The sequence below is a fragment of the Haematobia irritans genome, chromosome 4 (assembly GCF_050003625.1).
Source record: "Haematobia irritans isolate KBUSLIRL chromosome 4, ASM5000362v1, whole genome shotgun sequence".
Lineage (NCBI taxonomy): Eukaryota > Metazoa > Arthropoda > Insecta > Diptera > Muscidae > Haematobia > Haematobia irritans.
In genome coordinates, this window is record NC_134400.1 from 68,437,423 (window position 1) to 68,451,467 (window position 14,045).

Genomic DNA, 14,045 nt, shown 5'->3' on the forward strand with positions numbered 1-14,045 from the left:
ATTTTATTGAAATCGGTTCAGATTTAGATGTAGCTTCCATATATATTTTTTGCCCGATATGGACTTATATGGCCCCAGAAGCCAGAGTTTTGGCCCAATTTGGTTGAAATTTTGCATTGGGAGTACAATTAGTAATATAGTCATGTGTGCCAAATTTGATTGAAATCGGTTCAAATTTAGATATAGCTCCCATATATATGTTTTTCTGATTTCGACAAAAATGGTCAAAATACCAAAATTTTCCTTGTTAAATCGCCACTGCTTAGTCGAAAAGTTGTAAAAATGACTCTAATTTTCCTAAACTTCTAATACATATATATCGAGCGATAAATCATAAATAAACGTTTGCGAAGTTTCCTTAAAATTGCTTCAGATTTAAATGTTTCCGTATTTTTTTACTTTTGTTTTCCACCCTAGTGCATTAGCCAACTTAAATTTTTGATCTATAGATTTTGTAAAAGTCTATCAAATTCTGTCCAAATCGAGTGATATTTAAATGTATGTATTTGGGAAAAATCTTTATATATAGAACCCAACACATTTGGCGGTATCGAAAATTTAGATATACAAAGTGGTGCAGGGTATAATAAAGTCGGCCCCGCCCGACTTTAGACTTTCCTTACTTGTTAAGTATAGGCAAAGTGATAGAGAAGAGAAGAAGTATGATGCTCACCGTTGTATAGTTGATGCAGAAGTGCAAGAAAGTAAGGATTTTAAGGAATGGATAGCTTATTGTACTAAATTTTATAAAGCTACTATTCACAATAGGCGTTATCGATATCAATTCAGCGACTTTTTAGTAATAGCAATTCAAAATAGAGAAATTCATAAAACTCGATAATTACAATATAATCAAATTCATTATTATACAATTCAAATTCATGACAATTCAAGATATACAAGTCATAAAAATTCATAAAAATGTTTGGCAAACTATGAAGTTTGTCCATGCCCCCGGCCTTGCACTTATGCAAAATTCGATTTGCAAAGCACGGTTGCAATGGACTTTATAGCTTCGGCCAGAATGTGTTGGTTACGCTTGGGACGTTGGTTGGAGCGTCTCTTCTTAATTTTGTTGTTGGTGTGAGCATGTTGTGATGTGGGTTGTCGTGGCTGTCTTCTTGTTGTAGTTGGTGGTTGCGGTATAGGGTTCTTCGTGAACCATCTGATGGGGCTTCTTGTGTGTTGAGTTGTTGCATTGTTTTGTCTTCCCGTGATTATTACTCGTCTCGTAGTGGTATTGTTTCTTAATGTTGTTTGGCGTGTCGTCGTGTGCCTCTCCCTAGGCGTGTAGTAGGCTGGTGAAGTTGCGGATGGCGTCCTCGCTATTTGTGGGTGTAGCATAGTGTGATGTTGCACTTGCGACAGGTCGCTGGGGAACTGCACCGTTCTACTGTGTGGCTTTTTGCCAAACAGTTCATGCAGTAATTATAGGTCCGAACCGTCACCCTTCTATCCGCCACAGGCATCATTATAAAAATTGGGCAATCCCGCAAAGAATGTCTTTCCTTGCAGATGCCGCAGTCATAAACTAGATGGTGGGACATTTTGAGTTAGTGATCTGTAAATGGAATGGACTTTAGTATGGGATAATGGGAAGGGTGATGTATGAAATGATTATATGAGAGGAAGGAATGTGAAAAGGTAAGATTTAAGAGGTTAATTCAGGAGAGGTTTGGTCTAAGAGCAGTAAGTAACATAATTTCACGATGGGACGAGTGATAATTCCAGAAGCAACTTTGATATCCGCAACTCGAATATTATTGTCGGAACCATGATGAGTATTTACGATTCTACCCAAGCGCCAGTCGCTAGGTGGTAACAAATCGTCCATTACGACAACCAAATCGCCAATCTTTAAATTGGGACCTGAATTTTTCCACTTATATCGTTTGTGTAGAGATTTTAGATAATCCTCTTTCCATCTAATAGCAAATTGATGGTGCAGAGCTTTTAACTTTGTCCATCTATTGAGAAGAGATAAGTTTTGAGATGGGGTTTCAGGGAAAGACATAATTGGTGATCCTTTTAAAAAGTGACCCGGAGTAAGAGCTGTCAAATCTGCTGGATGTTCAGAAACGGCAGATATGGGACGTGAATTTAGGATTCCTTCAATCCTAGCGAGAATTGTAGCAAATTGTTCGAACGTGAATTTATGGGAACCAGCAATTCTTTTAAAATGATGTTTAAAACTTTTCACTGCCGATTCCCACAATCCGCCCATATGAGGGACATGCGGTGGGATAAACTGCCACTCAAACCGTGTGTTGAATATTTCTGGGATATGTCACTGGCGGTGGATTTAACAAAAGTAGAAAACTCTTTTAGTAGTTTTCGGCTTGCACCAACAAAATTTCTTCCATTATCGGAAACAACCCTATGGGGTAGCCCCCGCCTCCCGACGAATCGTGTAAATGCAGGCTCAAAGGCTAGAGACGATAATTCTGAACAGGGTTCTAAGTGGATAGCTTTCGTGGTGAAACAAACGAAAATTGAAACGTAGCTTTTTATTATTGGAGCTCTTTTTAACGTTGAACTTTTCAGTTCAAAAGGCCCTGCAAAATCGACACCGGTGATATTGAAAGGAGGGGATAGTTCACATCGCACAGATGGAAGGGGAGCCATTATCTGGCTACAAGACTTTTGTTTAAATATAACACATGTTCGGCATTTATGAATTATAGCCTTTACTCGCGGTTTTAAACGGGATATATTAAATTCAGTCTGTACCATTCTGCACATAAGTGTACAATCGGCATGAGCTAATAATTGATGCAAATTTAATAAGTATAAGTGACTGAAACGTGAGTTCCCCGAGAGAATAATAGGAAATCGCTCGTTGTATGGTAGAGATGAATCGGCGAGTCTTCCATTCACTCGCATTATATTTTCATGGGAAAGAAATGGATTCAAACATTTTAATTGGCTTTTATCATTAATTGGTTTCGATTCAAGAAGATTAGAATATTCATCAGGGTAAAATTTCTTTTGTGACAATATAATTAAACGTGATTTAACAAATGTAACTTTTTTATGAGTAAGAAATGGATTCGAAATTTTTATTGTCGATCTCCGTCGACTTAGGCAATTGTTATAAAAACGAAACATGTAGGATATAACTCGCAATGAGCGATTGTAAGGCGAAAATCTGAGTAAAATATCAGTATCGTCATTTGTATTATGATAAGTTTGCACATTTACTCGCTTTCCTAATTCTGGTGCAACCAATGGATTTCTTTTAGGCCACGTTGAGTGTGGTTGAGTTAGCCATTTTGGACCATTAAACCATAAAGAATTGGGTGTTAAATCTTGAGGCCGGCAACCCCTAGTTCCGAGATCTGCTGGATTATCCTGAGTTGGGACATGTCGCCAATTGCTACCAGGAACTAACTCGTGAATTTGTGAGGTCCTATTCGCAATGTACGTCTCCCAGGTCCAAGGTGGTTTCGAAAGCCAACCAAGGACAATTGAAGAGTCAGTCCATAAAGTAATGGAGCTTATTTCGAAATCAAAGGTCGAAGTGACATAATTGATTGAGTTTAGCTAAAAGAAATGCACCATTAAGTTCCAATCTTGGCAAACATACAGGTTTGAGAGGAGCGACTTTGCTTTTAGCAACCAGTAAATTAGAAAACACAACTGATTTATTAGTTTGGCATCGCAAATAAACACAGGCACAATATGCAGCTTGAGACGAATCTGAAAACCCGTGGATTTCTAAAGTATCAGTAGGACAACATTGAATCCATCTTGGTATAGAGATAGAATTAATGTGAGGGAAATCGAATACGAGCCTATTCCAAGTCGATTGTGACTCTGGACCAAGATTGTCATCCCATCCAACTTCTTCTAGCCACAATTGTTGCATTAATATTTTTGCCCGAATAATAACCGGTGCTATCCATCCCGCGGGATCAAATAATTGGGCAATGGACGATAAAACCATTCTTTTCGTCATAGTCTGTTCAGATTGTATTGGATTTATTGAGTAAGTAAACGAATCTGACAACGCGTTCCACTTTATACCCAAAGTTTTTGTAGAACTTGACTCATGGAAGCGTAAAAATTCAGAATCGTATAAGTCTTGAGGCGGAATATGAGCGAGTAATTGTGGATCATTAGCAATGATCTTCTTCAGAGGAAAACCGGCATTCTTTAAAATATCAATTAGATCATTTCGAGCCTTCAAAGCTTCCTGAATAGAAAACCCGCCCGATAAAATGTCGTCAACATATGTTTCGTGTTTAAGTATTCGAGCTACTATGGGATGAGTTGCTTGGACATCAGATGCCAGTTGTAAAAGAGTACGTATAGCAAGGAATGGCGCGCAATTAATGCCAAAAGTTACTGTTTTGAGTTGATAATCTTTAATAGAGTTATTATCGGAGGGTTTGAATAAAATTCGTTGATACGGTCTATCATGGGGGTGTACAAGAATCTGTCTGTACATTTTTTGAATATCCCCGCAGAAAACATACTGATATTTCCGCCAATTTAGAATAACAGAAGTAAGATCAGATTGTAATGTGGGACCGGTGTGTAATATATCGTTAAGAGAATAGCCTGATTTCGTTTTTCGGGACGCATTAAAAACAATTCGAACCTTTATGGACTTATGTTCAGGTCGTACCACAGCGTGATGTGGCAAGTAAAATGAATTAAATTTATCATCAAAAGAAATTTCGCGCGAAGACGTTTCTTCCGCGTGATCAAGCGCAATATATTCGTTCAGAACATCATGGTACTGTGTTCTTAATTCAGAATATTTGGAAAGACTTCGTTCCATACGATTGTACTGAGCCAAAGCCATATATCTAGAAGGACCCAAGTACAATGAATCAGAAAATTCTTCCTTAAAAGGAAGCCGTACCATGTAACGACCATCGGGTAAACGAGTTGTAGTTTTTCTGTAATATTCTTCACAGAACGCATCAGCAGCTGAGACGAGATGGGATGTAGGAACTTCTTCTTGTTACCAAAATTTTCTTAGCATTTCGTTAATAGAAGATTCTTCGAATTCATGAACATTTACGGAGAATGAATGTATTGTTTCAGTCCGTATTGGACCACTGAGAACCCAGCCAAATATCGTATTATAGGCTGAAGTTTCGCCACAAATATTTTTCTTGATTCCTTCAATATTAATAAAACGTTCGGAATCATTACCCAGAACCAAATCAATTTGCGAAGATTTGTTGAAATATGGATCTGCCAACTCTAAATTTTCCAATTCTTAATTATTTGGTATTTCAAACGAAACGGCAGGAAGACGTTTTGTCACTTGCGGTAAAACAATGGCAGAAACTGAGAATCGTATTTCATGTTTCTTTGACACTATGGACAATTGACATTGTTTGTCAGATTTTTGACGCTGGCCACAAATTCCAGATATTTCAAAATTTGACTTAGTAGTCGGAAGTTGTAACCGGGTTTGAATTCGTTTTGAAATAAATGTTCGTTGAGAACCCGGATCTATAAGAGCTCTAATCGTGAACAATTCTCCATTATGTTCAATCTGCACTAATGCAGTTCGGAGTAAAATCATATCATTATTCGATGAAAAGTTGGCTTGGATATGAGAAGAATTATTTTGCTTTGATGTAGATGGTTGTTCCTTCTGTAAGGATAAATTGTGTGTATTGGGCTTTTGATGATTCTGGCTTTCGCTTCTATTTTCTTGAGTATTTGAATTTTCACTTGTATTTTCGTTGTATTTAGTTCGTATATGAATCAAACTGTGGTGCGGTTTGTAACAAATTATACAAGTGTTTGTACTTTTACAATTAGGTTTGAGATGGGAACTTGATAAGCAGTTACTGCAAATCTTATTTTTATAGACAAAGTCTACACGCTGTTGCGCAGTAAGTTGACGAAATTTCGGACACGTTCGTAAAGAATGGTTGGTTTCACAAAGTAAACAAGTAGCTGTGAGTCTTTCTTGAGAGAGATATGTTTGTATTTTGCCAGAGCCCTGAGATGAGATGGGATTGCGTTGATCATATTTATTTGAATTTTGATGCGTAACATTATTTTGCTGCTTTGTGCACTTTATGCTCGAGATGCGTTCTACAACTTCGAATCTATTTATCAAAAATTCGTCCAGTTGATTCCACATAGGCAGATCTCGATGTGATCTGAGGGATTGTTCCCATAAAGAGAGAGTTTCATCTGGTAATTTTGTGGAAATTAAATAAATGAGAATGGGATCCCATCCGTCAACATCGACGTTAAGAGATCGAAGAGTACATAAACAATCATTGACCGTGGACTGAATTTTTTGAATTGATTCGCTGTTTTCAACATTTGCCACAGGTATATTGAAAAGAATTTTTAATTGATTATCAACTAAAACACGTTTATTCTCGTAACGAGCTTTAAGTGCGCTCCATGCCATATTAAAATTTTCATCGCACAAAGTGTAACGCTTGACTATAGCCCCAGCTGGGCCCCTGGTCTTATTGCGTAAATGATAAAGTTTTTGAGCGGGGGTTAATTTTGGATGATTTACATAAACTACATATCACGGAACGAGGGTCACTCCTCGTAACCACCTTTAAACACCTCGGTATCGCACGGAGGAACTTTTGTATAACTGTCGTTAGAGTTATGAGACGAGGCGGGAATAGAATTCTGATTCTGAGGTATATATTCAGGAACTAGGCTATGTCTGGCATTTTGACGTGCCTGGCCTCCAGATATTCGGAGAATATCTCAGATTTGAGACCTTGCGGTGTAATATGCCTCAGAACTGGCATTGAAATTTATTTTTGCATTAGCTTTAATATCCTTCGGATCGGTGGAACTCGGCGATAGCATTATATTTTGATATGAAGTCTGAAGTTGTTGCCATCTTTTCTCCAAGTCTTCCAATTTAACTTCCAATACAGAGTCCGTTTGGTCTCTAATATCGCATTGTTCGAATTGCGTACAAAAAAGTATTAAATACTCGCAATCAAAAAGAAATCTATCATATGCGGGAGATGCAGCCACTGCCGCGTTAGCATTGGAGGAAGCATTTGATCCAGCAGGACCTGATGAAGGGTCGTTAGAATTGTTTGTAGGATTCATTGTCGTGAGAAATGTATCAGAAATTTATAGATTGAAAACGAGAAATCTTTTATTGAATTTATCAATGTAATGAATTGGAATTGCCGAAGTATAGCGAGAAAAAATATATGCGTTTTTGGATTTGTAACTATGAAGTTTTGTAGGTGACCTCTAACCGTTTTACTTGTGTTTTATGCGAAAATTTATCTCCAGAACTAATAAACTAATAAGCGGGATTTGCAGATATTGCGAAAATATGGTAGTTTATTGTTCAAGAGATCAATTGAAAAGATAAATATGCGAAAAGAATAATAATCAATCAATTTTAATTATATATAAAATATAATTTATATATTAAAATATAATTTAGACAATTTTAATTGTGTTTCCACAAATTCCAAAGTGTTGCGTTCTTTATGTAATGTGATGCAATTGATAAATTCGATTTCAAAGCGATACTATGAAACAGAATCATTCAAATTAAATTGGTAAAATTTCTGTCCTAAAATTCCAAGAAAACAAAATTTTCACAATATCAAAATCTTTGTTTTCAAAAACCGTTAACGAGACCAGATTCCGGTCTTTCATTTATGAGACGAGATTAAATTTCATTAATATTCTTTTCAAGCAGGTGAAATCTATTGAACACATTCACTGGACTATGATTTTCCAAACCTCTCGAATCGAAAAATTATAAGTCTGCAATCAAAGTTCAAAAACTCGACCAAGCTCTTTGTAGCAAAACAGATAAAACAATTGTAAACTTCACAAAATGAGAAATGTAATTTTCAAAGAGAAATATATTGAACTCACTGGAAACATATGACTTTCAAGATTTTGTTTCAAAAAAATCATATATCTTCAATAAAAGTTCGAAAATTCCTCCAAATTTTAGTCAAGCCACAGGCCCAATAATTTTAAGCTTCACAGAGCGAGAAATGTAAATGTCACGAAGAAATATAATGAACTCATCCAAAAGAAATATGACTTTATTGAATTTTTCTTCGAAAAAATCATATAACTCAATAAAGTTCAAAAATTTCCTCAAATCTTGATAAAGCACAACAGGCCAATTTAATAGCAATAATCAGAGAGCATGAGATATTTTTGTTACAGAGCGATAATATATATGTTTCATCAGCCAATTCGGCTTCGAGATGTAATTTCACTTTGTAGATATATTGATGTTTATTTTAATGTTGTAATGAATATTTTCGTTGATAGTTTGTTTTAATGTTGTAATGAGTGATTTCGTTGATATATTCGATGAACGGAAATTGCGATGTTCTGAATCACAATTTTCCTTATGAGCCGCTTATTTTCTTGTATATATATAATTTGTTCTTCAACAAATTTAAAAATATTCGAGGAGTGAAAATTGCGATTTTATTTCTCACAATTTTTCTTATGAGCCGCTTGATTTATTCCAAATATTTACCAATTTCAATAAATTTAATATATTCAAGGAGCGAAAATTGCGATTTTGTTTCTCACAATTTTTCTTATGAGACGCTTGATATGTTGTAAATATTCATAAATTACCAATAATTTCAATAAGTTACCTGTTGTTATGATGATTCGTTCACATATGTTGATATAATATTAATTTGAGTGAATTCGCAGGCGTGTGAGTTGATCTGAGAATTTTGTTTGAGTGTGCATCGTATTTGGGGAACAAAAATTTTTCCGAGCGTAATTAATTTTCTGAGTGTAAGACTTTTTAGAGATTTTCATAAATGTATTTTATTTCAATTTTAGACAAATTTCCAAAATCTTCACACTTTTTCCGAGTGTAATAATAGCTTTTGTTTAATTAAGATTGGATTTTTTTGTCGAGTGTAATAATTTTTTGATTATAAAATTCTCCCGAGCGTAATACAATTTTTCCGAAAAAAATACTCGAAAATACGCAATGTCGGTAAGCTTTGTGAGATTATTATTATTATTTTATTTTTATTTATTTATTATTTTTCTTTAGCAAATTTTAGTATTGCAATATTTTTAAGCAAAAAAAAATTTTTTTTTTAATGTAGATATATACCAAGATAAAAAATTTTGAGTGTAGCAAAAATTTCGAGGATTTAAATAATTTTTTTCCGGAGTGTACAAAATTTTGAATGTACAGAAATATTCCAAGTTAAAATTTTTAAGTGTAGAAAAATTTTGGAGAATTTTTTGCTGAGTGTACAAATTCGAGTTTTATGTATATTTACATTTTCCAAATTTTAGCATAAATTTTGAGAGTTGAAACACGCATTTTTCAGTTGCGAACAAAAAAATTTCTTTTTGAATTTAAAGAAAAATTTCTGTGAGTGTAATTTCCGTGAATTTAAGAAAAAATTTGTTAATACGAATTTTTGCAAGTGTAGTAATTTTTTGCTTTTTACCAAAGGGAATTAGCGCTTTACCAAAATTTAATTCATGAATGCAAAGAAATTTCTACGATGACATACCAATTTTCTTGAGTGTAATAGGTTTTTTTTTCCGAGTGTAGATAAATTTTCCAAAAATTCGCGTTTTTGTTTTATAGCCCGGTAAAACACAAGTGGATGTATGTGTTTGCGTAATTTACTTTGATATAATCACTTTTGACATAAAACTGATTTTTTTACGGTGTACCGAATTAATTTGCACTCAAATAAAATTTTCAGAACTGTATGTGTATGTGTAAATGGTAAATAATTTGATGTTTGATGGTTTTTTATACGTGTACATATAACTACTACGTTCAATATAAAATGATAAAATGTGCAATGGTATTAAAGTGCAAATACGATTATATGGGTTATTATGCAAATATTTGTTGCTGTGTTTTGAATTATGTCGGTGTGAATGCAAAGTGTATGATCAATTTGATGTTTTGGTTAAGTACGCTCGTAATTCAATGTGAATTATTATGTATTAATTTATTAATATTTTAGCAAAAGTTGTTGTTTTTGTAAACAAAATATATGGGCAAATTTTCCAATATTTAATTTATTTGTTTTAATTACATTCACTTTTTTAATCAAAAACCCAAATATTAATTGAATTTAATTTAATCGAAATTATCATATGATCATACGCTGCGCATTCATTTAGGTGCGTTAGGTGTAATTTGGTGTGTGACTTCGCTAATTGAAACGGGGGTGATATGGTAACACTGACACAGCTGACTGATTGCCACTCCATCATATGTGTAATATTCTTTGTGGATTTTATTCACATATGATCACAAATGCAAATTTGATAAAATCAAGAATGCAACAAAAAAAAAATTTTCCCGATTAAATGTTAATGACGTATTACACTCGCGTTTATTTTATATAAAAAACATGGGAATTTTTACGATATCACCAATTTTGACAAAACGTTGCAAAAAAGAGAAAATTATTTGTTGCCATTAAATCAAATGAAGTGCTTATTCTTGATTTTCTTTTTCTCACTTCATACCAGTTCGTTGAACCAATGCATATATGACATACAAACAAATATACACGAATATGCATAAAAAAGGTTCAATTTTTCTTTTTTTCCGATTTTTATGAAATTTTTACAACAAAATTTACCGTTTTTGGACCGTTGGACGGACGGACAGCAATGGAAGTCACACTTTTTACACCAATTTGTTTTTGTAATTTTGATTTGCACTGCACTTTTTGTTAAAATACACATATATATGTACATACATACGTTTGCAAACATAAACTTTATTGCGGTTTTTTTTTTCGCTTTTTCTATTCTTCTCCTTGTTTTTTAGAGAAGTTTTTTCCCAAATTTTATACGGAATATTCATAATTTGACAATTTTAATCAACACGTAGAAAAATTTGAGCAATGTTAGACATTTTTTTTGCACATTTTTACCTTGTTTCGTTGCATTTGAAACAAGTCATAGGAATTTTTCGACGCTATTTTTACAATTTTAACCCACTTTACATCAATTTTAAAGATTTTTTCACTTTTCCACTCTTTTCAGGAGATTTTAAACGATTCTTAACGTTCTTTTTAGCCTTTTCTTCCGATTCTTTTCGTACTTTTAACAAATTTTAACAAGTTTTGGAAAATATTTTACCTTTTTTTCGCTTTCAAGTTTTTTCTCTCTTTTAAATAATTCCAAACAATTTTCACGAGTATTTTGAATTGATTTTAACACGATATTTACCCGAATTTTAAGCGATCTTTAACCTTTTTTAACACTTTTTTTCACCTCGCGTGTTTTTCCTGTTTTTTGTGTTTGCATACGTTTGTTTTTTTTTATCTATATAATTTTGTGACGTATATCACTTACCGGCGATTTTGCAACTGAGTAGACAGAGAGATGGGAATGTTTGTTTACTTTGTTGTGGATTGTGTTTGCTGTTACCAATGAACGGCTGCGGGGGACCATGCACAGGTGTGTGGGGGGATTGCAAAACCAAGAAACCAAGAGAACCAATGTGATAGATGGGATCCCCTGTATGAGATGAGTGGACTGTATAGGGTTGTATGTGTATTTTGTTTTATTATTTCTCCAAGTAATGAGAAATAATAAACAAAATGTTGATGACGTGAAACCCAACCGGAAAAGGAGTAGAAATAACAAAGTGGAGCACAGAAAAAAAAGTGTCTTGTAAATTTAAGGACCATTTTAACTTTCACATAGTTCAACAAATTTACTGTAATATAGTTAATTTTTCGTAACCACAAAAAAATTAACTTAGCTAAAGGAAAACTTATAAAAATTCAGTAAATGTTTTTTAGTTCACTAACTACGAAATGGGAAGGATTTTTCCTTAAATAAATTTCCAACACAGTAGTTAATGCATCGTTGATTCTATTATAAAAATACATGGGCAATATAAAAATCTTACTACGAAATGTGGACAATTTACTAAGAAAAAATTTTGTATGGAAAAAATTTTTTGTAGTAAAAATTAACTTAACGACATTACCGATTCGTACGATGACTACCTACAGATTATTTCCCTTTTTATATGTTGGAATGTTTTTACTCACATTGAAAATTGTACTTAAAATAGAATAAAAATTAGTTAATATAATCCTTGACAGGTGTATATAATTTTTATAGATTCCTCATAGATTTGGTATATATTTTACCTTAACTTATAGATAGAATTCCAACTAATCAATAAACGTGATACTGGAAAATGTGAGTACATCATGCGAGGGAGTTTTTAGAGACATTTTGTGTATATCTCGTATGATTGTTTGTGTTTGTTATTGCGTCATTTATGCTGTTGTTGGTTGTTTTGATTCTAGAGACAATGGAATATTCCTTGTGTGTTGTTGGTATCTTTTGTGGTGAGAGATGTTTTCTTGCAATAGCGAGATCAGAAAGGGATCGTGTGTGTGTGTGGAGTTGTTTTTCTTTATGCTATTTGTGTCTTTGAGTTTTATTGTTGCATTCAGTTATGTGGATGCATTTATGAAGTGCACACGTGGTTTTAATTTTGCAAAGTTGTACGTGAGGTATTGGTGATTATTAATGAAAATACATTTATTTCGAAACATTTTATAAACTCAGAAGTGAATGATGTGATGTTAGAGTAATCAAAAACGCTTTTTATTGATAAAAAACAGATTAAGGAACTGTATATTTCTGTTAATAGTTTAAAATTAGTGCGGATTTTTAATTGATTTACATAAAAAGTATACAACATGAGTGGTAATAGGATGATCTATATTTATTCTACATCTGGATCACAGGTTGGAGATGCAACCATGTTTTTGAATCTATATTTTTTATGTTACAGCAATTCCTACAGGTGAGTACTAAGTTCGAGTTTAGACGCTAAAATTAAAAATAAATTACTAAGAAAAGTGTAAAATTGTACGTCTTCCGATACAAATTTAAATATAACTTGATGGAGAATAGCCCAAACCAAGTTTTTTATAAAGATTATTTTTTTATAATGGATTATTAAAGAAAACTTATCATGAACATTGCGATTTTAGCCTCTAAACTCGAACTTAATATCCACCTTAAATACTAATTATGTCTAATATTTTTTTTTCATTTTTTATTTCAAATATATTCTGAGAATAATTTCAAAAACGTCCCATTAGTCCATGGATATGATTTCAATAATGTACCAACTGGATAGATTTTTCAATGTGGTAAGTTTTTCTATAAACGGTATTTTGTCCGTTTTTAATAAAACTAAAATTTCAATTTATTAAAAATTATTATTTTCACTTGCAGGTAAACAGGTCTTGTAATGGTGATTTTTTGAATATTCTTACTGTTTAATGCTAATTAAGCTGATATCCTTATTGGCTCTAGGAAATACTCTTGAAAACCGTAAGTTAAAAATCTCTATGAACGATAGAATTTGATAATATTTTTCTTATATTTTTTATAAGTTATACAACTTTGCAATTTCAGATGCTTATAAGACAAATCCGCCCAACAAAAGTTAGCCAAAATCGATGAAATTGGACAATTCAATATATCTTTCATGTGGATAGAAAACATGGAAATTTAAATTAATTAGTTTAGTCCTAATAACGTAGAATATTACTCTTTTGAAGAAGCAATTACTAACTACCCACAAGTACCTGCATCCAACGTACTAATAAAAATGTTTCCTTTATTGTATATCATAACCCATAGTTTTGTATAATATAATAATAATTTTTTGGAATAAAATACTGGTGGTTATAGAAAATTGACTTGTTTTGTACGAAAAATTTATTAGTTGTATATAGGCTTGTTGTACCTTTGATTCCTCAATTTCTCTACTTTTTTGAAAATTATACCGACAAAAAGTTTATTTCAAACCAATTTCTTAATACAGGCTTCCTAAAAAATTGTTCATTTTTCCGGATAGCAGGAATATTTTGAATGAGTATAACTATATTCATCCTACAGCATAGTAATAATGAACTAAAATACGATGCAATACATTAACTAATTTATAAGAAAATCATGAACTTATCTAGATGAAAAAAATCTTTGGCGCCAAATCATGGTCATTCTTACTATGGGTTAGTTCATTTTTCATAAAATATAGTAAA

At 32.9% G+C, this 14,045-nt stretch overlaps 2 protein-coding genes across 2 annotated transcripts; both read right to left on the reverse strand.

Annotated features, from left to right (window-relative positions):
- Positions 1-1,651: 1,651 nt before the first annotated feature.
- On the reverse strand, positions 1,652-4,810 carry LOC142235542 (uncharacterized). The gene is made up of 3 exons (XM_075306792.1): positions 3,587-4,810; positions 2,531-3,543; positions 1,652-2,117 (listed from the first exon to the last, which is right to left on the reverse strand). The coding sequence occupies exons 1-3, from the start codon at positions 4,808-4,810 to the stop codon at positions 1,652-1,654; spliced, it is 2,703 nt and encodes a 900-aa protein (XP_075162907.1).
- Positions 4,811-5,233: 423 nt separating this feature from the next.
- LOC142235543 (uncharacterized) lies at positions 5,234-6,394 on the reverse strand. The gene has a single exon (XM_075306793.1). The coding sequence runs from the start codon at positions 6,392-6,394 to the stop codon at positions 5,234-5,236; it is 1,161 nt and encodes a 386-aa protein (XP_075162908.1).
- Between the last annotated feature and the right edge of the window lie 7,651 nt (positions 6,395-14,045).